This window comes from Musca autumnalis, unplaced genomic scaffold, assembly GCF_047663935.1.
Source record: "Musca autumnalis isolate F117 unplaced genomic scaffold, ASM4766393v1 scaffold_1, whole genome shotgun sequence".
Taxonomy (NCBI): domain Eukaryota; kingdom Metazoa; phylum Arthropoda; class Insecta; order Diptera; family Muscidae; genus Musca; species Musca autumnalis.
This window is the reverse complement of record NW_027411644.1, coordinates 106323746-106350810: the sequence shown is the minus strand read 5'-3', so window position 1 is coordinate 106350810 and position 27065 is coordinate 106323746. Positions and strand designations below refer to the sequence as shown.

At 35.1% G+C, this 27065-nt stretch overlaps 3 protein-coding genes across 5 annotated transcripts in view; 2 read left to right on the top strand and 1 right to left on the bottom strand.

Moving 5' to 3' along the window:
- DCAF12 (DDB1 and CUL4 associated factor 12-like protein) overlaps positions 1 to 27065 on the top strand; it is a 398057-nt gene that overhangs the window by 1808 nt on the left and 369184 nt on the right. The window contains exon 6 of one of the 2 annotated variants that reach the window (XM_073987294.1): positions 4 to 156. In XM_073987294.1, coding sequence (XP_073843395.1) covers positions 4 to 153 — 150 coding nt within the window. In that variant the 3' untranslated portion in view covers positions 154 to 156. Of the gene's footprint in view, positions 1 to 3; positions 2947 to 27065 lie in introns of those variants that run through there. The other variant, XM_073987286.1, reaches the window with a different exon arrangement.
- On the bottom strand, positions 2592 to 8295 carry GCC185 (GRIP and coiled-coil domain containing 185 kDa). The gene is made up of 5 exons (XM_073987231.1): positions 7980 to 8295; positions 7817 to 7916; positions 3914 to 7404; positions 3242 to 3359; positions 2592 to 3162 (listed from the first exon to the last, which is right to left on the bottom strand). The coding sequence occupies exons 1-5, from the start codon at positions 7983 to 7985 to the stop codon at positions 3071 to 3073; spliced, it is 3807 nt and encodes a 1268-aa protein (XP_073843332.1). The 5' UTR covers positions 7986 to 8295; the 3' UTR covers positions 2592 to 3070.
- Positions 14615 to 22169, top strand: Bap170 (Brahma associated protein 170kD). 2 transcript variants are annotated; one of them, XM_073987048.1, is made up of 3 exons: positions 14615 to 15028; positions 15416 to 19700; positions 20641 to 22169. In XM_073987048.1, exons 1-3 carry the CDS (start codon positions 14775 to 14777, stop codon positions 21805 to 21807), a joined length of 5706 nt encoding a protein of 1901 aa, XP_073843149.1. In that variant the 5' UTR covers positions 14615 to 14774; the 3' UTR covers positions 21808 to 22169. The 2 variants fall into 2 exon arrangements, with proteins under 2 accessions (XP_073843149.1, XP_073843140.1); XM_073987039.1 differs by having other exon boundaries at positions 15416 to 19928.

Here is a 27065-nt window from a genome sequence, read left to right as displayed (position 1 = left end):
AAGTATCCCGAAGATGAAATGGATGGCTATAATGTTAAGTATGTACCCGCAATATATACCCATTGTTATGACAGTACTGGAATGCGTCTCTTTGCCGCCGGTGGTCCTTTACCAGCGACTTTAGTTGGAAACTATGCCGGAGTTTGGCAATAAACTAGTAGCTTTTCCTCGGTATAGCAAAATGAGAATTAAAAACTGATTTAAATGTAAGTAAAATTAGGAATAATTAAATAAATTATATAAGACATTAAATCTTTGCCGATACACTATTACCGTCAACAACAATTATATGTACAAGCTTCGGTTAAATTGTATGTTATGTCATTTTTTTATAACAAAGTCAAATTTTCGATTACAATTGCTGAACTTGTATGTAAATCTATTCTGCAGTGCAAGCCCTGTAATTTTGATCTTGTTTCAATTTATTATTCTCATAATCTCAACAATATAACTACAGTATGTAAGTAGGTATTGTACTTGTATATTTAATAGTTATCTGCTTCTAGTTCAAATAAGCATCTCACCAATATTTAATTATATATCCCATAATCAAGTCGTATAAGAACATCGTTGAAATTTATATCATGGTATACCTACCTGAGGTTATAAAAATCTTTCTAAAGCGAAAATATTGCAACAAGTAAAACCAGTTAAGAGAATGTGATAAAGGAAATTTCAAAAGTTGTGCTTAATTGCTGAAAAAAAAAATATTTTGGCGAGTAACTAAAATAATTTTGTTTTTGTAAGCGGGCCGTAGACTACACTTGGTATTAGTCTAATAACGATCAAAGAGCAGTCTTTAAATTTGTCCTTAGCAGGTTGCAGCTTCTGGAACAGACCACGATTTGTTCCAAACACATGGATGCTTTAAAACTGTTTTCCATTAGACCGATTTTTGACCTATTTATATCATAGTTCGGTAAAATGTATCTTATCTTACTATTGCAGAAAACAATTTTTATAACCTCAGCCTTTAGGCTAAAGGGGGTATTTACATACACTTTGATGCGACCAAAACTGCTGAAGGGGCGTCCAATGTATGCAATACATCGCAAAAGTACTAGAAAATTCTTAACTTTTGTCTTGGCTACCATTTTTTTGGCTTTTATAGGCAAGAATATCAAAAAAGAAGTTTTTTTTTCAGTAATATGTTCAGTAGTGTGATTCTCTTATTTTTTGAGTTACCGACAAAAATCGGTAAAATTAAAACTAAAAATTATGAATGAAAACTTCAAGTAAAAGTTGACAATACTATTGCTATTGGTAGAACTTTCCCAGCAAGCATTTGGATGATTGCTTTTTGAAAAATCACATTGCGGAGTCCTTTCGGTGATCAAAAACTGATAAATCCCTTGTACAATCAGAAAGGGACTCGAAAGTGACTCCCTATAATGATTAAAAAGATTTCAATTTAAAATAAAATAACAAAATGTATAGCAATCGAAAATAAATCATTGAGGCCTGTAAAAGGTGACTCTTTTTTCGTTATTTATTGTCACATTTTGATCATCTGAAGATTGAAAAATGCTTAATCGAAAAAGGATCAAGCAGTTGTTTGAAAAGTGATTAGAATTATGTCTTCTGTTCAGATTTTGAACCGATAGGTGATTAAATAGTGATTGATTTGTTTGGTTGTATATAGTTCTCATATACACTTTCTACAAAACTTTGATATAAATGACACGCATAATATTAAAAGCATTGACAAACACAATACATGTCCAGGTTTTGCCAAGTAAAATGAAGAAACAGTATACTAACCACCGCAACATAAAGGATTAATTGAAAATCACAGCAAAGCAGAAAGAAAACAAAATTAATGAAAGAAACAAAAAGAAGAATAAAAAAAGAAAATTTGTTCTTGATATTTTCTTCTTCGTCTTATAAAAAACTGATACATGACTCGTTAAGGGACTTATAATCATGACTCAAAAAAGAGTAGCAAATTAATCAACAACTCTCCAATAAATGATTAAAATATGATTCGAAAAAGACTTTATATACCATCAGAAAAAGGTCAAAAATGACAAAGGAAGACTCATATGTGATTTGTTTAGAAGAGTCGCCCAACGTTACGTTTTTCTCCCAGCTTTTTAATAGCGCAGTCGGGTCAAAAAAGACTCGAATTCCATTAAAACTTTCAAAAAATGCTGGCTTATGACCTTTCTTTATTCGTCGCTAACATACCGAAAAATATCGTTAATTACCGATATTATAAGCATTTTAATTAATTTTACCGACATTTGTTGGTAACTCAAAAAATGAGTTAGAAAATTCCACTACAGAACCCGAAATTTTCAAATATTTTACTAAATATTAGCCCGAGACATTTTGGGGGTTATCATGAACGGCAATTCCCCGTCAATTTTTTCACTTTCTCCCTTAAGTCGCAACGGCGGAAAGACAAAACTCACGGGAAATTTCATTCATAACCCCCTTTGTAAATTTTCCAAAAAAAAAACTTCAACAAACAAAATTAAAATGTATTAAATTTATATTTTAAACCCAAAAGCAAATCTTTCGAAATTTCCTCCCATCCCATTCTTGTTTAATATTGATGGCATATTCTAGAAATAAACAAAACAAACATGTGATTTAATTATGTAGATTTTATTTTGTAAATGATTTCATTATCGATTTAAGTATTTTCATATTTTATACAGAACCCAATACCACTCACTAAAAGGGGTATGGATAACAAACTTAGCTTATACATATATATATAACATAATATATTAGTTTAACACATGTATGCTGGACTTTGTAAAAATTATAATTTATATTTCTATATTTGCCTTTTCTTCGTTTTAATTTTATATTAAACATTTGTAATGTAAGATTATTACTATTTAAAAAAATAAACACAAAACATTACGTAAATAGAAATACATACATACATAAATATAAATACAAAACACAAAAAATTACCGTGTGACAATTAATAAATTTTGTTTTTATGTTTTAGTTATACCAAAAAAAAAAATAATGGTATTATTATGTGAACATAATACTATACAAAATACATAACAATATAGACTATTTTACAGGAGTCAAGTTTTATATTTAAAAATTAATTATTATTGCTGCCACCGCCACCACCACCGCTCCAAGGTAAAAAGTTACCCCATCCACCACTGCGCTGCTGTGTATTCGTCTCAGCAACTGCATACGTACGTATGAAAAAAAGTAAAACATTTTAATATTTACAAGAGGGAATGAAAAAATAATTTGTATGTTTTACCTTTTTGACCTTTGGCAACACAATTTAACATTTCGGTTTCGGTTCGACTTAATTTTAACAGTGTATTCAAAACAGGTACTAATCGTGTCTTCTCATCAGAATTATTGAGAGTCAAAAACTAAAAGAAAAATTAAAAAATAGATAAAACAATGCACAAAATTGAACCAATAATACGCATGAGAAAATAGTGTATTGCAATTATGAAATCAGCCTTTGTTTCTGGTAATATTATGTATATGTTTACCACTAATAAACATGGCAAATTAATTAATTACATACAACCTTTTGACAGTCGAAAATCTCAAACCCCACATGCGGACCCACTTTATTTCCCGGTCGTCAGATTTCAATCTTGAACTTGAAAGAAACCGCACGAAGTCGGACGAAACTATTAAAAAAATGAAAAGTTTGTGACTGTGTGTGATTGGTACGGGAATAGATTCGTTTGTTTGCGTTCATTGTCTACGGGACTAGCAAGTACAGCTTTCTGTTCTGATTGCATTTTTCGTGTTCTGTCAGATCGTATAAGTGCCTTCCGTGTACCCGTTTTTAAACTTGGTATTCTCCCCTAACTTGGATTTGTCACATAGAATGGTTTTCCTAACAATTCCTCCAATTTCAAACATACAAAAAATTTCCTTTGAAAGCAATACCACTCAAGAGACTACTCACCTTCAAAATGACATTTTTAACATATTCTGAATTATGTAAATGCTGTTCCCGTTCAGCTGAACGTTCCTGCCTACGCAATTCCTCCTTAAGCATATCATTCATCTGCGTTAACTTTGCCAAATCCTGTTCATTTTCTGCCAGCAATGCCGTTAAATGACGTACACGACTTTCTTGCTTTTGTAAACGTTCTTTGGTGGAATTTAATTCCAATTGTAATAGATCGGTGTTGTTATTCAAATTGTCGGGAATGTTTAGGGGATTACTGTTGATGAGTGTTTCACTGTTAATGGCATTAATGGGTGTATTTAGGAGTTCATCCAATGGCATAAAGTCGTGGGAACGTTTCGATGAAGCATTTGATATTTTTCTAGAGGCAGCCAATGAGGCCAATGTCTCGGCAGCTTCTTCAGAACCTTCGGCATCTTCACGTTCCATTAGTAAATAATTTGATTGATCACCTGCAGCAGCAATGTGCTGATGATCATTGAAGGAACGTGTTGTTGAGATGGTGGAAGAAACGCCGCCACCACCACCTATTGTGGTTGGTAAACGTAAATTACTGGCTGCCAAATCTTTACGTAATTGCTCCATTTGCCTTTGATGATTGGCATTGAGAGCCTTAACTTGATCTTTATGACATTCATCCATTGTTTCAATTTGTTGGCGATGTTGTTTAAGAATTTCATTTTGTTGTTTTATATGTTGTTGTAGTTCCCGATTTAGCAAATCGTTTTGTTTGCGCATTTCTTCAACCAATTGCATTAACTCACTGCAACGTTGTTTGGATTGTTGTTGTTCTTCGTACAGGTGATCTTTTTCATTTTCCAAAGTTTTCAATTTTGTTGTTAGTGTATCAATGGTGGTTTTCAGTTGATTTTCTGTTGCTCTAAGCGTAACAATTTCTTCTTCCAATTCACGTTCTTTGGTGGAATCACGGTTTTGATTTTTTCTTAGAACAGCTTGGGCCTTCACTTTATAGTCTAAATACTCAACACGTAAATCTTCTGTTGCTCTCTCGGCATGTTTGAGTTTCTGTTCACATTCATAGAATTTTGTTTGAATGGTGGAGAGCTGTTCCACTAGAAGTTCCTTTTCGTTTTTAAGCGCCGAGAGGGATTGTTCTAAATTACATGTGGCACTTGATAATTCAAATTTAGCTGCTTCCAATTCCATTTTAAGATTTTCAATATCTTGTTCAAGAATTTTAGACGTTTCCATGGCTTGTTGTTTGCCATGAACGGCATCTTTTAGGGTTTTTTGTAAATGATCAATTTGCTCTTTTAATTCTTGCGAGTGTTTAGTCTCGGCAGCCTTGGAGGATTCGAGCAATTCAATTTCCTTGCGCAATTGATTGATGGTTAGATCTTTAGTTTTTATTTCCTCTTGGGCATTGTCTAGTTCAGTGGTACGTTTGGCAAGTTTATTATTAACTTCAGTAAGAGATTTTTCGGCAGCTTCTATTTCTAAATTGAGGACATTTGCTTGTTTTCGTGATGATTTAAGTTTTTGATTTTCATTTTTCAGGGAATCAGCGAGTTTTTGTTTTTCCAGTAATTGCATATCCAAATCGTCTATTCTCTTTTGCAAATCTCTAATTTGATTCTTTGCTTCAGTTTCATTTGATTGCATTTGTTTGAGTTCATTTTCTAAATCCTGTTTAACACTAATTTCATCTTGCAGCTTTTTCTTTAGTTTCGCTGCAATCGCTCTAAGCTTGTTGTATTTCTCCTCAAAAGAGTCTTCAACATCTTTGAGTCGTTGCAATTCTTCGGCCCGTGAAATTGTGGAGGTGGATAAAATATCACTTTGATTATCCAAAATATCGGCATTGTTTTGAGAACTTTTTAGCATTGCTAATTCAGTGTTTAGAATGCGCAGTTTTTCTTCATTTAGGCCATTTGTGGTTTCTAGTTTTTCTAATTTTTGGCTGGATTCTTCAAGGGTCTTTGTTAATTTTTCCAAAGATTCTTGTTCTTCCTTCAAATGCTTCTCTTTAGCGTTAAGTTCTTGTTGTATGGCTTGTAATTTGTCGGCATTGGTTTTCAGTTCCGTTTTCAACACATGTTGTTCCTCTTGTTGTCTGGATATTAAATCTCCTCTGGCCTTAAGGGCTTCGTTTAGTTCTCGCATTTCATCAAGCAATTCATAGTGTTCCCTTTCTTTTTGTTTGTACATTTGATGATAATCGTTGGCAGATTTCTTACTTTTCTCAAGTTCCTCTTTTAATTGCAATGCATTTTCCTTTTCTTGTTGGGATAATGATTTGTTTGCTTCAATATCTTTTTGTAGTGTTGTTTTTTCCAGTGTCAATCTCTTAATGTTTTCTTCAAGTTTTTCAATTAATTTAATTTTTTCTTCATAATCCATAGAGCTTTCTTTTTTATCAGGTTTCTCATCGATAATTTCTTTTCCATCTTTAAAACGTGAGAGCTCTTCGGATTTTTGCAGATATTCTTTTTTCACCTTATCAACTAAACTATTTAGTATATCCAATTTAGGAACAATATTTTGTATAAGACTTTCACTGGCATTATGCTTCTGAGAATTATCATAAGCATTTTTCAAGTTATGGTAATCTGACATAGCTATTTTACTCAGTTCCAAAAGATGGCTTATTTTTTCTTGACATATCTCTACATTTCCAGTAGTCAAAGAAGGATCCACCAAATTAGTTTGGTATAGTTTCTCCTTTAATTCCGCATTTTCCCTGGCGATTGTGTTGTATTCATATTTCACCTTCTCCGATAACTCCATTAGCATGCCAATTTTCTCAATTATTATCTCAATTGGCTTATGGTTTTCCAACTTTTCTAAAAGTTTTGAATTTTCAAGTTTCAAACTATCCAATTCTTGACACAGTAGTTTGGATGCTTTAATTATTTCCATTTGCCATTGCGATACAGAATCTGCATATTCATGTTGGGTTTCCAGTAATATACGTTTACACTCCTTGAGTTTCTTCACCTTTTTATGTACCTCTATAAATCTATCTTTTAGAGCATTAAATTTATGTCTCTGCTCTGTATTGATTTCCTTTATAAAGCTATATTTTTCTTTCAGCTCATCCAAGGACTTGGATAGTTCATTGTTTTCCTCAATTAGCAGTTTATTTTGTTTTTCAGCTTCACGAAGCTGGTTTATTTCTTGCTCCAACAATACTAAATGTTGTTTTTGTTCCTTTCCCAGACCACTGACCTGTTGCAATTGGCATTCCATATTTTCAATATCTCTTAGTAATGAATCGTTGTCGTCATTTAAGCGGCTTAGCTGACGTTTTAGACTTTCATTTTCTATTGTTAGCTTTTCGAGTTGCTCCGTTTCTAGTTTTCGCCGCTTTTCCAATTCACTTAGCTGTGTTGTTAGTTGTAGTTTATGTTCTGTGTAGGCTTCCAACATTTCCTTCATTGTCATAAGGGCATTTTTATCAGCTTCCTTTTGGGTTTCGCATTGCTGCAGCTGTTCTTTTAGCTTGCGGTTCTCTTCAAACATTTCTGAAATATAAAGAAAATAGTTGTTACAAAATATAATTAGTGGCATAAGTTAAGTTGGTCTTCAGTTTGAGTTAGAATTCACTGTCAAATTTTTCATTTCACGCATTCTAGCCAAAATAACTGTAATGTTCCCATACATCTGCTAGACTTGATATAGCCGGCGCTAGAGCGGATCTTTCCTATAATCCGCAAACTTCCTCATTCCTAGTTCATTAGACCAACATGAATTTACTCTCTAACATAATAATAAGCCTAGTACCATGAAAAACAAAACACCATTATTGATAAGGGAGTAATGACATCTTCATACACAACACACTCACTCTCTCCCTATTCAACCACCATTTATACCCACCAATTTGTATTTTAAATCACCTGCCTTCACCTGCCGACCTTCAATTACTTTACTTACCATCTTTAGCCTGTTTTGCTTTCTTTGCAATGCCCAATAGACCCTTGTATTTGTTTATAATTTCATCTTTACTCAAAGACTCCAATGTCGTCTGTTTTTGCTATGGAAAATGTTTGAAAGTTAGTAACACGTAGTATTATGTATATCTGACTAGTTACCCTACCTCCATTTTCCAATCGTTCGTTATCAAACGACCTCAAACTTGATATTAATAATGTTTTGTTTTGTTATTCAGGCAATAACAGCTTCCCAATTATAAGAGTATACCGCATTTGACAATTATTTGGCAGGAAAAAAGATTTTATCTGGGAAATTCTTCGTTTATTTACTTTTCGTCAAACATGAAGATGAGAGAGAATGACATAGAAAATGATTGGAAAGAAGGAAGGGAAAGATTATGAGCTCTTTCACACACTGGACTTCGTCTACGAGACGACGTCATTTTCTGTTCTCTGTTTTGACATAATTTCTTTGTAATCAGGGTTGTATTTATAGTCCCGATTTACATTAGGTGCGTTTACTTGCGGAAATTTTTAAGGGGTAGTTTACACTATATGTAAATATCATATGACATGAAATTTTCCATCGTTTTATATTCGCTAATATGTGTAATATTGGAAATTTTCCTTACGCCATTTACTCTGTACGTCCACACCAGCAAAAATGTAAACAAACTATGTCTCCACATTGCCTCCGTGGGTAAATGTCCCAATTTACATTAGGCGAGTTTACTTGCGGCAATTGTCAGTTTGATGGAGAGAGAAGTGAGGAATATGGTAACCCTTTGCCTCTCAACACCCTCTCCTACCCACAAACTGACAATTGCCTCAAGTAAGCTCGCCTAATGTAAATTGGGACAATATGGAATGTTTTTATTTCGTGTCATATGACATTGATAGATAGTGTAAACTACCTCTAAGCTGAAAACACATCCAACGTTTGGGTAAAGTTTTGTGTCGTTTTGGCCGTTTTTACACTGTTCGGCATGTTGCCGAAAAATTCAAATTCATTTGAAATATATGCCGGCAAACATATCAACGCTGGACTTTGGTGTCGGCGTCGCCCTGGGGCCTAATTACGACATTAGATTCGATCGAAAATTTGCTCATGAATGAAAAAATCGAACTATGAACACCTATGTGTTGTCCAAAGAGCATTACTTGGCGTTTACACAAGACAGACTGTCTGCAAATACAACTCTGATTTACTAATACATACAAACATTTGGCTAGTTGCCTCGGCACTGTCTGGTAATTTTCGTAGACAGTAAACATGGACATTTTTGAATAAATGAAAACAAATCTATTTCAAATAACAAAAAAGACAACAGGGGCAGGATTCTTGTTCTATGAAAATTTGAAATGAAAAATATTTTCTTTATATTTTTTTTCATTTGACAGCTTTCTCCATTATAAAAGTTTTCATTTCACATTTTCATAGAAACAGAATTGAGCCCCTGGACTGGTATGCAGCAAAACAATTTTCATTCATAATTTTACAACTGGTTTTGCAGTTGTCTAGACGCCTACGTCACACAGGCATGTTCATGGCAGAACTACCAGGTAGTGGCATCGTAAAATTTTGAATATGTTATGTCAAAACTTTCTTTATGTTGTTGGGGAAATTACAACAAAAATATTTTTTTATAAAGGGATTTGACTTTTCATATTCGATCAGCTGGTGTGATACCACTACCTGGTAGTTCTGCCATGGGCATGTTTTAGGTTTTTGACAATCAATACATGTACTCAACTGTCCTGTCATGTGTAAACGCAGGGTTAAGAAAGTAGATGGTAAAAAATTTGTTTATTTTAAAGCAAAAACTAGAAAACAAAATTATTAACGAAAAAATGTAAATATTTGTTGAAATGGTGGAATAATACTTTGGGTAATAATTTCGGAATGAAGTTGTGCTAGAAAACTGTACGAAATTATTTATTTTTGTAAAACTTTTTGACTTTGTAGTAACAAATTGCTAATGTATATACCTTAGTAAAGCTGAAAGCACATACAACGTTTGAGTAAAGTTTTGTGTCGTTTTGGCCGTTTTTACTGTTGTTCTTGTGCAAAATATTGCTTCTTGGACGTCGATAAATGCCCGCTTTTCATCAGATTTCTCAGCAAGTTAATAGATTCCGCGGAATTCTTTGTGCAAATTACATATAGAAGGCCTTGAATTGCCTTGTAATATGGTCTGATACAATCCTCTGGTATCAATTGAATCAGAAATGTGAAATATTCTGTTACAAACCTGTTCCCGAAGCTTCCAAAGAATCAAAATGTAAGCACTACCAAAAAAGCATGAAATTTGTACTGTGAACAACGTCGTTTTCGTATTATGATCATTACCGTCACTATAGGGGCGAAAAGTTTCGTATAATTGTACATTTCTGAGTTAATTGATGCCAGAGGATTGTATCAGACCATATTACAAGACAATTCAAGGCCTTCTATATGTAATTTGCACCAAGAATTCCGCGGAATTTATTAACTTCCTGAGAAATCTGATGAAAAGCGGGCATTTATCGACGTCCAAGAAGTAATATTTTGCACAAGAACAACTCCAACGCTTTCTAGGGTCTCAAAATTTGTAATCTGACACTAATTTTGTGTTTTTTTTTAAAGTGCAGCTTTAACAAGCTATACAAGAAGTTTGACCTTAAATAACGGCATTTGACCCCCAAAAATTATTTTCTTTTCTCTAAAATATATCTCAAACACCCAGAGGCATTCGCCAAAACAATAAAATGTATAAATTTTGCTGTTAATTCCATAAATTGCACGGCAATACGCATATTTCCTTGGGGTGTATGTAAACTTTTGTCCCCATCATTTTTAGGTTTTTGTAAAATTTACCGTTATTTGTATTATGGAATATACTTTTGTTCTGTTAAATATTGTTTATTAGTGAGACGAAATAAAACTGCATACTTGGAATTTCATAAAAATCACTACTAACCCTAATACCCGGGATTTAGGGGGTGTATGTAAACTTTTGTCCCTGACTGTACATAGCTATTTTCTAATCCGTGCTACACGACGAAATAAATTTCATGAAATTATGCGCTCTTTGATCGAGTTCCATTGTCCCGGTCCACACTAGCTTGAATTTCATTAAAAAATTTCATGAAATTAGGAGTTCTTAAATCGAATTCCACACTACAGCAATTTTATGATTTTACTCTACTATGGAAGTCGATCTAGAGTCGCATAATTCCATGCAATTTTTTCAATGAAATCACTCTAGTGTGGACCGGGACATTGTAGTGGGCATGGCAAAATAAAGCTGAAAACACATCCAACGGTTGAGTAAAGTTTTGTGTTGGGCGTTGAGAAAAAAATAACAACAACAGGTCGACGCCGACACCAAAGTCCAGCGTTGATCTGTTTGACGGCATAGGCCTATACCTATATACGTCCGTATACCCAGGGCGTGTGTGGTCAAAAAGTAGATCACACCCAGCAAAATGTTTGCATCCGTGGATGCTGTTGAATCGCTACAAGTGTACAGTACACGTGCTGTTGGAGTACATCTTTTTCTATGAATTCACTTATGAATTTTACAAGAGAGCGCGCAGCTAGGATGCACTCCATTTTGCGTCCACAGCGCACAGCTAGGATGCACTCCATTTTCGATCCAAATCACAGCTTTTTAATAAGTTTATATTTACGAAATCCACTCGATTTCAAATGTCAATTCTATTGCTAAAACGTCAAATGAAATCCAATGGATTTCAGATGAGTTTTCATTTGAGGTATACGCAAAGGAATTGACAGTTGAAATCGAGTGGATTTCGTAAATGTAAACCAAGCATTTGATGTAGTGTTTTGGATTGAATTTAAAGGCACTCTTCGGATTGCATTTTGAGTCAGTCTAAAGATGCAATAAAAATGCAAGCCATTGCGAAATATCCTAGAATAAATAAAATTCATTTATTATTTGTGTAAAACAATAATAAAAAGAACTTTATTATATAAACACAAATTAAAAAAGTTTCCATTAAATTAATCAAATTTGAGTTTATTTTCTCCGTTCTCCAACAAATCCAAGCGCATCTGATTTTGCTTCATCATCCTAAAGGTTTTTTATGTTGCCTTTCCATCACTAATTCAGCTTTCGACATGGACTCCAACTGCACTCCACTCCATTAAAAATTTCCGTCTCGTGAACTATCGCAAAAATGTTCACAACTTAAGTTTTTATTTCTTTATTTTATAACAAATTCTTAGAAATGTATACACTCCCTCTTATTTGTAGAATAAATGATTTCGCCAGCGGCGGGTAGGGATCAACCAACTGTCTTATTTTTTGTAGGGATCTTCAAAGCATCTGCTTATAAATTGTATCCAACGGAGTGCATTTTTCATAACTCCGTGTGGACTGCATCGAAAGATGTTTGTGAAATCATAACTCCACATGCACAACTTCCAAAATTTTTTGCTGGGATGGTGTGTACTACCCTTTACCGCCCGTTTACACATGCAAGTCTCGGTCCACACTAGAGTGATTTCATTGAAAAAATTGTATGAAATTATGCGTCTCTAGATCGACCTCCATAGTAAAGTAAAATCATAAAATTGCTGTAGTGGGGAATTCGATTTAAGAACACCTAATTTCATGAATTTTTTAATGAAATTCACGCTAGTGTGGACCGGGACCAAGTGACAGTTCGAAAAATACCAATGCCCTCACACATATTCACTGCTACACCATCTAAAAACCTCACTGCCGTTAAAATTTCCTCATCAGTAACATGGTTTAATAAGAAATGTTAGCCAAAGCTTTATGTCAATTTAAATTTTTTCATTCGAGTATTCCTAAAACTTCAAAACAATATACACAAACTTTGTATGTGTGTGTGGTGTTTGAATAATATGTCAAACAATTTTAAAAACAATTGAATTCGATCATTTTTAAAATTATTTTTGGAACATTTGTATGGAAATAATTCGTCAGGTTATCATTGAAACAAACATTTTATCATATCTACAACTTGATTATGCGGAGAAACATTGGTCCTTCATTAATTTTTCGCGATTTTTATAAAATGCTCAAAATTGGTGTTGTAAACAAACCCACTTGTTGCTTAATTTTGAAGTTTTAGGAATTCAGGAAAAACAAGGGTTCTATAGATTTTTTTCATTTAAATCTACCTTTTTACTTATACCATGATCAGTAATACATGTAAGTGCTTTGAAAATAACTTAAATTTTTTCCGAACGTTTACACATGCAAGTGTCAGTTCGAAGAAATTGAAGTTTCGACTATAATATGTATACACAACTGTCTGCAAGTTACTTGTGTAATTATTGGATAACACTTATTCACTACCACACAAACTATCAACCTCACTGCCGACAAAATTTCCTTGTCAGTAATCAATGCAACCCAGCGTTTACACATGCCAGCAACAGCTCGAAAAATTCAATACATACCCAGCAAAAAAAATGGAAGTTGTGCAATTGGAGTCATGATTTCACAACATCTTTCGATGTTGTCCAACAGTGTTATGAAAATGCATTCCGTTCGATACATTTTATAAGCAGTTGCTTTCAAAGGAATAAAATAAACTTTATTACATAAACATAAATTAAAAAAGTTTCTATTAAATTCAATCACAATTGAGTGTACTTCCTCCGTTCTCCATTTAATCCAAGCGCAACTGATTTTGCTTCGTCATCCTAAAGCTGAAACCACATACAACGTTTGAGTAAAGTTTTGCGTTGGGCGTCGAGAAAAAAATGTTCGCAACTTTAGTTTGTATTTTTATTTTATAACAAATTCTTCGAAATATATGCACACTTGTTTTCTCCTTTGAAGAAATTATGTCGGCAGCGACGGGTAGGGATCAACCAACTGTTTTTGTTTTGTAGGGATTTCTAAAGCACCGATTATAAAATGTATCGAACGGAGTGCATTTCTCATAACTCTGTTGGACTACATCGAAAGATGTTGTGAAACCATAACTCCAAATGCACAACTTCCAATTTGTTTTGTTGGGAATATTTTACTAGCACAATTACATTTTTTTGTATTATCTACTCCACTGGCACTAGATTTTTCATGCCAGTAAAATTTTGAACTGGCTGCCAGTGATATGTCGAAAATGAAAAAAAGAGTTGCCGAGACTATTTTTTAATCCATGTACATTTTTTTTGTTTCTTTTAAGAATGCAAAGATTTAATGCATATTTTCAAAAAGGTTATGAAATACAAATAATACATCTCGGTAGCTGCAATATATTAATGGTAAATTAAGACATAATTTTGATGTTTTTCATGAAAATATAGGTTGGCAAATAATTTCCCCTCTGGGATTATACAATATTGAAAAGGCGGCAATACCAGATTCATTATGTTTATGATTGAAAACAATCTTTTTAAAACGAAATAAAATAAAAAGTAATAAAATATGTTGTGAATTGTGTTTTAAATCTGAAATATAATGCACTTTTGTGTGTTAATGCGGCTTAAAATAATTTTGAAATTGAACTTGCACTGGCATGTGTAAACACACAAGAAAACTGCATGCCAGTCGAACACTTTTTCGGCATTTTCGAGTATAATACATGTACTCAAATGGCACCAGTTTACTGGCACGTGTAACTGCAGCGTAAGTGCTTTGAAAGTAACTTCAATTTTTTCCGAACGTTTACACATGCAAGTGTCAGTTCAAAAAAAATCAAGTTTCGACTATAATATGTATACACAACTGTCTGCAAGTTACTGGCATGTGTAATCGACGGTTTAGTTTCTTGCGTCGCCATACCCGCTTAATGTTTCTGACTTGCCAACTGCACAGTATTGTGTCATTTTTTATGATTGGCAACGAACACGGTTTTTACCATGACAGATGGCGGCGGCATTAAATTTTACGCGTTCCTCTTCGTCTGTTGTTGCATTTTTCTGAAATAAAAATTATTAATTTTTCGATAACCAATGTAAAAAAGAAACAAGAATGTTGATCACTGAAACAGCGAAGGCAACCGCTTTGCCTCAGAGTGAAAATTCATCAAATACTGGTGCTTCTACAAATACGACACCAACTGGAACGACACCATTAAGGTCACGAAATCAAAATCGTGGAGACAAACAATCTGAGGATAAATCGGAAAATGCATCAGCAGCTACAACAACCATTAAAGGAAAAAATCCTCCAAAGCCACCTGAAGAATTTTATCGAGATTTGCAGCTATTCCATGAGAAAAGAGGGTGAGTATTCATACTATTGCATGTGGGTTTGTGTGGGACATAGTGTTCATAGTGTGTAGGGATGCTTGGATTTAGGCCTTTGTTTATTTCATCAAATGTAGTGTCTCATTTTTAACCGGATGAATTATTAAGCCAATAAGCAAACAAGTTCTTAGTATTATTGCGTGTTTTTAATTTTAACGCCATTGCTTTGGAATTGATAATAACTTATTTGTTGGTACTTGGTAGTGTCCGTTCTGCAATATTACCATAGCTAATGAAATTTCAAGTATACATTTCATTATTTCACATCCAGTCTACAAGTGTACATAACTTATATTTATTTAAAATAGGTGTTATACTAAATGTGTATTTAACTCAAATAATTCCCATATTTCTTTTTTGTAGGACAATAATAAGGAACATACCCAGAATAACAGGTCGTGAAGTAGATCTTCATCGTCTGTATTGTGAGGTCACTGAACGTGGTGGATTTTTAAAAGTAAATTCAAGAGATCAATGGGATGAAATACTAAAGGAACTGGGATGGAAAGAGAAAATAGTTAATGGTTCGGCCGGTTTGAAATTCATATATCGACGATATTTGGAAAAATATGAACGTGTATATTACTTCGGCGAAGATCCTGAAAAAATTGATGCCATGGATGCTGCTGATATGGCAGAATTCATGGGCGGCAGAGGAGGTAGCAAAGGTTCTTCCCGTTATCCATCAAGTGTATATGGCGGCACTGGTGCAAATCCGGCAAATAATGTAGCCATGACCTACAATTATAAACAACATCATGTTAATATGGATCGGAGGCGCCAATTTAAGCTGTCAACAGATCTGCATAAATCATCGCCATATGAAAAACTTATGTTATCACTACTCTCGCCGTTACCCAATGAACAGGATTTTGCAATTAATGCCTGTACCCTAATGGCAAATGAAAGCAAACACACTTTGAAAGTAAATGAATATCCAAAACTTGTGGATGCTTTACTAGCCCATACTGGAGTATATTGTGATTATACTATGAGGAAGCTATTTCAACATGTCTACAATGGAGTAAGGCATCATTCTTTGTATGGTTTCTGGTATGATTTGTTGAATGATCAACCACAAATACTAGACTTGTATACAGATGAGCAATCATTGAGAGAATCTGGGATAATTGATGATTGGGATGATGGCAAACAAGATGTAGATGAAGATGGGCTATGGCACGATTGTAAGGAGTTGTATTTCTTAAATTTACGACGAGGTTTGGGAACTCATGATTATGTGGGTCAACGTGTACTCCAAGTGGTATCGATTTTGCGTAATGTCAGTTTTTTCCCTGAGAATATACAAGCTCTGGTAAAGAACAAGACATTTCTAAGATTTTTGGTTATGAGTTCCAATATAAGATGGAGCAATGTCCATATACAAGCATTAGAAATAACGGGCAATATTGCATTGGAGTTGGATCTAGCAGACCCCACAATTGATGATCTTAGCCGCTGCCTTATGGCCACCATAGTTGATGGCATCGATGGTCCAGACCGAGGTGTTATAATAAACTGCTTAGAAATTCTCTATAAACTATGCCAACGGGAGGCCAACGAAGATTACGTATTGAAATGTTTGAATGCAAAATTTTACAACACAATATCACTTTTCTTGTCGCTCAACGATATAATGCTTTTGATATTTACTTTAGAGGCTATATATGCATTAACTTGCTTGGGTACAAAAAGTTGTAATTCCATGATGCAAGTACGAGGCATTGTGGATCAATTGATTTCATTGATTTCTGTTGAGGCTCAGTCCTATGGTACAGATGGCTGTATTCTTATGCGGGTGGTTGAGACAGTACCCGGTAATATGTTGCCAATGGTGGCGCAAAATATTGCTAATCTGCAGAATGCTGTTGTTATACAAAAATCCAATAACCCTCATCAGGTTATGCATAAAACTCAAATAATAACCAATCAACCACCCGGAATATTGGGTGAAATGAGTGGTAGTGATGTTATTCCTCCATTTCATTCTTCTCACGGTGCGGTCCCTGCTCCTGTGGAAAAAATACATTTCCAACAGCAACAACAAGTTCAACAGCCCCAAACATCACATCCGCATATTACAACACCTAATTCACAAATGTCTCCACAAAATTTTACCCACGATGATGAACAATACGCCTTGGCATGGTTGGGTGCCACATTTGAACGTGTGTCCAGCAACGAGTGTCACATCGAACAACAGGAATTATATCGTATGTATTTGTCACATTGCCAAAAGTCGGGCAAACATTCCGTGGTGAATCACATGCAGTTTCCTAAATTGGTAAAATTGCTTTTTACTGCGGCTGTGGGTCCTGCTATAGTACGTAAAATGGATGGAACAGAGCTGCCTGGATTGTATTATGTTTCAATACGAATACGGGCACAACCCCTTCCGATGCAGCAAAAGCCCATTGCCAGTGGTCCGAATTCTCCGGCCGGCAAGCTAAATGAGAACTCTTCTCCGGCTCGTAAAACAAAAAAGAAAATAAAAGTAGAAAGTGCACCAACCACAACTTCCAATACAGTCAGTAGTGGCGATGTAGTGGTAAATACCACATCAACTGGTACTGGAGAAACTGTTAAAGTGGCAGCTCCTTCTGCAAATCCGCCAACAACATCTGATGTGGCTGAAACAACAAATTTTAGCGATGGTACTGCAAATACACAATCTATTGACATCAAGTGTGAGGAAAAAATGGATATAGAAGAATCGGAAGCGCCTAAAAAAATTGAAGATTCGTCTTCCGAAGCGGTAGTACCAAACATATCTCAATCTCAGGTTGATGGTGCATCCTTAATAGAATCACCGGAAGCGAATAATCAAACTTCATCGCAATCACAAGCGTCGCAAACTTCTCTGATCAAAAGTTTGCTAGCAAATAAGGTAAATCAAAGGCAGCAAAAACAAAAGGATTCGGTAACTACAACCACCACAGGAGCTGCAACTAGTATGGTTAACACCACAGCTACAATTACGAATACTACCAGCAGTAGTACTTTGTCGCAGCAAACAACGACAGGTCCACCTCAACCCATAAAAGTTCCCAGCACTGCCATCACGGCATTGGTTAATAATCCTTTAATGCAGAATACACCTGTCAAAGTTGGTCAGACCACAATTAAACCGCTCAATCCACAATTGGCTTTAGAGAAAAAACATATAACTGAGTCTACACCACCTCCATTGGCACCACTTAGTGGAGCAAACGTGGCAAAAGATGCATCGGGGAGACCCATATTATTGGCAAATCAAATGTTAGTGGATATTTTGGATAAGAAAATGATCGATCCTCCCGTGCCAGCAGGTTTAATACAGAAACGCAAACTGGAAGAACCGCCACATCAAAACAAACGTTTAGCAGGAGAACTGCCTAAGGAGGACACTCCAGTCACACCATCAAAAAATGCAGCCAACTTATATGCTGAAATGGCGGCATCCATTTTAGAGGATGAAGATTTAGAAGAATTAGCAGCTACTCAAACAACAACACCAAGCGTTAGTAAAGATCCAACGCCATCTTTACCACAGCCATCACTAATTGTGCAGCAATCAACTTCTGCTGGAACTATGCCTCGTCAGTTGGTTTTCCAAACTAACCAAGTGCCGCAATTAAAAATCAATCAAACAGCAGGACCGGGACAACCGACCATACATCAATTGCCCAATGCAATGGCAACAATAAAGACCGATCAAGGACTACAGACTGTACCAGTTATAGTTCACCAGAAACCCATGGCGGATAACAGTCAGCAGCAACAAATTATACAACAGGTTATGCAGCCAACGGCCAACCAAGCTCCGACGCAATACGTGCTGGCCACCAATCAACAGGGTCAGACTTATTTAGTGGCTCAACCAGCACCCCAACCTCCGCCTCAGCCACAGCCAACGCAGACTGTCTTAGTGACACAAACACCTCAACAGCAATCGACCGGTGCTAAGACCATAATAATATTACAACAAAATACTTTATCGGGACAAGGAACACAACAACAAATCATTACCACCACTACTCAAGGTCAGCCGCAGAAAATGATTATGACAACACCTCAGGGCCAACAGGTTCTTGTCACCCAAAGACCACAAACGCCACAGCAGATTTTCATTAATCCCCAAACAGGTGCGGCCACACACATTCAGCCAAGGCAAATTATACAAACAGCCACAGCACCCACTGTGGCGCCTACAATTTCAACACAACCACCACAACAGTCAACCAACCAAATTCAAGCCGGACAAATGTCGCCATCTTTATTGAATCAATTAAATCAAATACCGGCCACCATTAAACTCCATCAACCGGTACCTCAAACGACTTCCAATGTTTCTCAGCAGCCCGGTACTATATCACGTATAAATACCATCAACAAAGGAGTGTCCATTGTACAACAAACATCAACACCACCCACACCGGTGGCCATACCCCAGTTGCAACAACATCAATCGATTATACAGCAACATATTATCTCAGGACCATCAGAGAAACGCCATGTAATTCTTGGAGCTGGAAGGGCAATTGAAATCAAGGAAACGGTAATTACACAAGCACAGCCACCACCACAACAATGTCAGCTAAATCCTCAAACAATTATAACAACTCAACATCCGCAAGTGGTAAATTCACAGCAACAACAAACACAACAGGTACAAAAACAAATTCGAGCTGTCTTAGAACAACAGCAACAACATCCATCTATAATACAACAAAAAATATCTTCATTTTCTGTTATGCCCCAACAACATCAGCAACAACATTCTTCCCAACAGTCACAATTACAACAGCAACAACAACATCAACCTCATATTAATCCAAATGTTGTGACTGCTTCAGCTATATTAACACCTAAAGCTCCAGAGATGTTGCCAGCAAAGGTCTGTGCTTCTGTGAGAGGATCATTACATATCCAATTCATATTCATTTGCCTTTTGCCACAGATTTTGTTTTTATTTTCCCTTTGCATAAGATCTTTTTTTGCTTTACTTTTTGGCCCAAACAAATTTGCTTTATTTCTAATTTTTTAGCATTGCTTGTTTCTCAGGGCCAAACCTATAGCTCTGCGTGTTTCGTGTGCGTTGAAAAATACAAAAACAAAATGCATGTATTTCAGGGCGAAACCTAAAGCTCTGCGTGTGCGTTCAAAAATACAAAAACAAAATACATGTATTTGTTGTTGTTTTCAATTTGAAATACATGTATGTATTTTGTTTTTGTATTTTTGAACGCACACGCAACACGCAGAGCTATAGGTTTGGCCCTTATGGTTTATATAGTAGAAAGCTTTTAATACATATTGGCTTATTCGGAAAACTCTATGGAAATGGTTGTTGTTTCCCAAGAAGCTATCATGCCATTAGAGGCTTAATCCTCATTTGCACTATTTATTTCTTATGATATGCTGGTGGTTGCTTTTGTGTTGCTCTTTACGCTTTACATATACAGTCGAACTTCTCTATAACGTAGCACTTGGGGATCGACGCTAGTACATTATAGAGAAACTTCGTTATAGAGAGGTTCGACTGTAATAACAACTTATATATGTACGTACATACAGTTTTGTTACTTTATTCTCCCAATTCATTACAGGCTATGGAATCTGCCCCACCACCACCCTCTTTAATAGCCAATCCGAATAAAAAACCCTTAATACAAGGAACACCGCCACCACCGACGCTTATTAAACCTTCATTGCCAACAGTGAAATTGCCACCAAATATAGGCAGTGGACCGCCGCCATTAGTAGCAGCTGTAAATACCAACAGTAACAGTGGCTCTGTATCTAGTACCCCAGCTCTTATGGTTAATCCATCAAGCGTCATACCAAATCCTACAACTTTGGAAAAGGATAACAAAAAAGAAGATATCACAAAAACCAGCTCGGTTACAACTGCGGGAAGTTTAATAACGACAGCAGCACCTGCTTCTTCTCAAATCACAAATGCTGCGACATCGAATACAACCAGCAGTACTGGCACCACCGCAGTTTCTGGTACCGGCAGCACAACGCCCATGCCTGCAGTTCAGCCCTCAACAACTCCCCCCATAGCACCATCAACGCAACCCCCTACAGCACAGCCACAAACCGTTGTGCCCCAACTAACGGCAGCGGATGCCCAATGGCTCTTCATTTGCGACTGGCGTAATTGTCCACGTAAAAAATTCAAATCTCTTAATGATTTACAACATCATGTGTGCACTCAACATGCACCCGATCATTTGGATCCCTCGGCTGAAATATTTTGTCAATGGGGAATTGGTCCAGGACTATGTGATGGTATACCGCGAAAACGTTTTTCTCTTATGACCCATCTAATCGATCGTCACTTAACTGTGGAAAGTCTTCGAGCAGCTGTTCAGCGCAGAATAGCAACTGGTGCACATAATATAGCACCCTCAAAGCCTCCCGTAACCATTGTACGTAACATTGAATTATCACAGCGCACAAATACATCATCGCCTTCTTCTTCTGGATCCACATCCTCTCAAGCGACAATGGGTTCGTCAGCACTACAGGCCATCAAGCGCCATACTGCCGACTTTATGAACAGCAAAGAGCTGATGGATGAAAATGAAGGTCCCGTTACAAAAAGCATCCGTTTAACCGCTGCCCTAATTCTGCGCAATTTGGTGATTTATACCACAACGGCAAAGCGGAGCATTCGCCGTTATGAACCTCATTTGGCTAATATAGCCCTTAGTAATGTTGAATCTAGTGGTACTATATCGCATATATTGTACGAATTGAATAATTAAAATTAGAAATTAAGTTAGACTAGCAACATGCGCATGCGTTGTTAGGATTTTATATTTGTTTTATCTTTCTTTATTTTTTATGTTAATACTATATCTTTAAGCTTAAAATACATTTCACCAATAACAAATGAAGTAGCAGAAGAGCAACAATCCAACACAGTTTAATTTTTATAATAACCCTTTACATGCACATGTACGCATACATACACGCATATTTTTCTAAAAATTCAATATAATCGGAATTTGGATGTATATGATGTGCCGCCCTCGTAACAACAATACTTAGATGTCAAGATACAGTATTTAATAATATTCCTATGTCGATTTTACAACAAAACCGATTTATAAAATCAAATACAAAACAATTTATGTTATTATTGTATTGTAATTTAGGTAAGTTTTGGGATGACATGTACGAACATATACTTCTGATATAGGTTGGGTCTGGTTATAATGTCGTCGGAAGATTGCGGTGACAACAATAAACAAAGTTTATTTGTTTCCTCTTTTAAACCCCTATTATAATAAACAATATTTACTAGTGAACACCCCCAACTTCTCCCTTTTCCTTTATTGTAAACAATGTGCTGTATATACAATGCACCCCTGTCATAAGACTTTTAAAATTGGAGCATTATTAGTATGTTCGCCAACTATTTGAATATTGGCTATCTTTATCCAGTATAGGTTTCTGATGCATTTTATTCTACTTTCCTCAAAACCAATTTAAGTGCTTTCTCCAATGTCAAATGCTTTCTCACATTTTTGGGTGGGACATTTAAACTAAGTTCTCATGCTTTCCTTAATGGGTTATTACCCCTCGTTGTAGCGAATTGTGGGCAACAGTTAGGAAGATAGGACCTAAGTCACGTAACGTTGCTCTGACTGATCCAAAGAGGTGCGCAAGTTATTTCACTCGACAGTTTGTCGAGTACCCCTGAAACAGGTAGAAGAGTACTACGTTGCATTAGATCTCTTTAAGCTGAGGATGAACCCCCACAATTTACAATGGATGATGTTGCAAATGTCATCACGAACGCTAAATCATCCAAGGCAACAGTTGAATGTACCGGGAGTGGAGTATCTCACTAAAGTTCTCAACCTGTCGCTAGCCACCAACATCGTTCCCGCAGTCTGGAAAGTGGGCAGGGTGGTCCCACTACTGAAGCCAGGCAAGGATGCCATTCAAAACCATTGTGTGTGTACAGAATTTTCGGTCTCAAGTTTAAGTTTTATGTTCATTTAAATTCTAAATGTAACCGGCATACATACATACATGTTTTTATTTACATGTGTACATATACATATGCAATCATTTGGCCTGCTCCCGTACTTTATAAAGTGGTAAAAGTCGTAAACGATTTTCATATAAATTTTGTGTACGGGAACGCAAAATGTGTAAAAGTGGTAAAAATTGTAAAAACTTTTTAGTTCTGGAACAGAGCTATTTTTGACAATGACATGTTGTCAAGTATACACCCAACATACCAAAAAAGCATGAGAATTATATTATAATAAGCTTATAGCCCGTTTAGACTAGTCATTTTAAATCGACTCGATTTCTAAATCCAACTTTCAAATCCTAGGTGTTTATACTAGTCTAAAATGATATAATATGCAGTGTTGCCGTTTTGGGCATTTCGGACCAAATTTGGGCCGAATAAAAAATAATTTTTAATTTTGGGCCGATGGGCGGCCCAAATCCCTTTTGGGCCGTTTTCATGCTAATAATTTTAAACAATATTTTATAAAATATCAAATATTAGTCTTTGGGCTATTATTACATGCTTACTTTTACTATTGAATGGATATGAAAACGTAAAATAAAGCAATTTGGTGGCATTAAAAAAATAATTTTCACATTAAAACTTAATGCCAAGAAGGTCCTCCTAGTAGATTAATTGCCACTTTTAACTTTTAGTTACCCGGGTTTTGAAATATATTTTTCGTGATACTTAAGTATTTGGTAAAGATTCATGCATTGTGTTCATAAATAAAAAAAGTTCATAATTGGTGGCAACGGAATCATGCCAAGCTAGAGGTTTTTTTTTTCTATTTTTGGCATATATTTTACCTATAATTAAAAACCTTAAGAATGAATTTCAAGCAGATAGTTCAGGTTTATCCTATTTATATCCGAGTGTCAACTCAAATTGTCTTTTTTTATAAAAAATAAATAAAAAAGACATTGACATTGACTACAAAAATAAATCGTACCAGCTCGAAACTTCATAAATATTTGTAGGCACAAAAGCTGACAATTACATTTATGCACTCTTAATTAATAGAAAATGAAAAGTTTGAAATAAAATTTGCTGTTTTGGAGTTAAATTCCTAGATCAAAATAATAAGAGAATAGACTATAAAAGTGACCCAAGTACCCCCCTTTATTACAACTCTTCTTTTGTTATAGTTTAATGCATTCATCCAATAGTAAAAGAAAGGATGTAATAATGGCCCTTAAACTACTAAATACAATAACTACATATAAGGTAACCTCATACGAAGTTTTGCCTATTATGAACCAGGTATTACATTTTCTCAGACTTGTAGAATGTGACCCGGATTTAATAATAACAGATTGGAATTTGCTAGTACTCTGTGAAACTATACTTTTTTCATCTCAAAGAACACATCTTATATTGCCTTTGGAATTTTTGTTGTTGAAAAATAGTGCATATTCTTGAGGTAAATGGCTATCTGCGAAACCATCTTTTTGTAAAAGCGTTTTGCGGTGCCAACGATAGCTCGAAAACGGATGGGCCGACCATAGTATATTTTTGTAAGCGTTTTAGGAACCTGACAAAACAGAGTTTAAAAAAAATATTCTTAAAAAAATTTGAGCTGTCAAAGTCAAAATTTCGACTTTACCGAAAAAAGTTGACTTTTTTTTGTCAAAAAATTGGGCAAAATAATTTTTTTAATCTGTCTCGCTTAAAGGCAAGCGTTTTATGTATTTTATAAGCTCACATGAATAATATAATAAGGTCATATGAAGATCGGTCAATTCGTTTTAGAGCTATCGTTGGCACCGACTTCAAAAACGCCGTTTCGAGAAACACGCACTTAAAGTTTATATGCTACATTCAAATCACAATAAATTGTTGACTTCCAATCATTATATCTCAGACAATTTACGACATACTACCTTTACGTAAAAAAGACAATATTTTTTTCGATTTTTCTAAATGTAATAAAAGGTATCTATGAGAAATATATATTTTTGTTTTAATTTTTAGTTTTGGGCCGTTTTTAGGAAAATTTTGGGCCGAAAATCATTTTTCGAACGGCAACACTGATAATATGCCAGTCAGCTGATCTTTGTTTACGTATACCATACGCGAATTTGCAAAAAGAATTGCTTGAAAATTACAAATGGAATGGAATACTGCACAAAATAATCTGACAAACTGCTATTAAATATGTTGTTTACAATTTATATTAAATTAAAGCTACATCCATTTTATTTTTATTAAACATTTTTTCTATTTTTCCGCTTCTGTTTGTTTTTGTGAGTGTTTGTGTTTACAGTTATTTGAAAAATGTAAATAATAGGGTTATGACTTTTGTACAACCTCATATCCCTGTGTCATATTTTGATGAGCTTTTGCATAAGATTAGATAAAATCTTAATTACAAGGTGATTCGATAGAAAAAAGCTCATGCACAAAAAACTTTTAAAGTTTTTATAGATGAGCTTTTTGGAAAAAATTTTGGAGTCACTTTAAGCAGATAAATAACAATCGTTAAAGCCACACGACATATCCAGAATGACATAAGCCTTTTTTTCTCACCAATTTTCTCGTCATATTATTACATACTGTTACGAATGTAACTGATAGGTTTAAGTTAGTTTAGTTTAATTTCCGTTAATTTAAAAATTTGAATTATAACGTAAAGTTTGTATTACGCAGTTACTTTATTTAAGCAACAACAACTACCATGTAGAACTCTCTTCATCATTCTAGTCGTTACATTACCTTTTGTTAATGTTCTTTTGTTTGTTTTGCCATAATAATGTAATTATCGTTTAGTTCCTACTTCTTGTATTTCGTGTAGTTGTTTGTTGTTGTAATTACGTCATTACTGTGCTTGTCTACTTGTATGTATGTGAGTATGGTTGTTCGCTTAGTGCGAATGTGCGTCTGTGTGTTCGCTGCACAGATTCGAGAGGTTGCCATATGTTCTAGATATTTCTAGACCAAGGAGATTTTGGGTATAAATAGAGTTACGAATGGCAACATTGAGTTGAGTTGTGTTTTAAGCGTTGAACTGAACAGATCGGTTAAATAAGAGCTGCGTGCTAACTAGAGACTTGCTGTGTGCTTTGTAATTAAAGTCGGTTCTGAATAAGTGTAATAAAGTAAATAAAGCATTGTAGAAACGTAATCTAAAACGAACCCTGTTTTATTTGGTACAAATCGTATCGGGGAATAAAACAACGTCTACACGGAGATTAGTTAAATCTAATTCCGTAACAATACATATAATTTTATATCATATCGTCACCTGAAATGCCCAAAGACGTAACCCTCAAAGGGTTACGTTGAGGGTTACGTCTTTGGGCATTTCAGGTGATGATATATAGCTTTATTCCATGTATCACATAAATTGAATGTGGTTTGTGCGGGAACTTTTTCAATATTTAAATGGAATACAAATTATTTTAGTCTTTAATAGGCAATATTAATACAATAAATAACAAATAATTAAAGGAAAATAAATAAAATCACAGTTAAAATTAAAAGCTAAAATTTGGAACAAAGTTGGAACAACTTTGAAACAAATTTGGAAGAACTTTGAAACAAATTTGGAACAACTTTGAAACAAGTTTGGAACAAAGTTGGAAGAACTTTGAAACAAATTTGGAACAAAGTTGGAAGAACATTGAAACAAATTTGGAACAAAGTTGGAAAGCCAGTATAAAAATGTTGGATTTTGTAAAATTTGTAAGTGGCCATAACGCCATAACCCCCTGATTTTCTTCAAATTTAACATTAATATTTCCCTCTTCTCTTTTCAGAGCACAAATCGAGCCAACACTGTCAGTTTGGAGGATACATTTACAATTGCCCGCTATGCCGGGCCGCTTCCGGCTCACTGGCATCAAGTAGTTTACGATTTTTACCCCACAAAACGAATACAACAACATCAATACGTTCCAGATTTGATGTGGAATAAAGAGCTTGCAAAAAAGCAACATCGTGTATTTATAAGGTAAAGTTTTAATATTTCAATATTTTATGTTCAATACATTA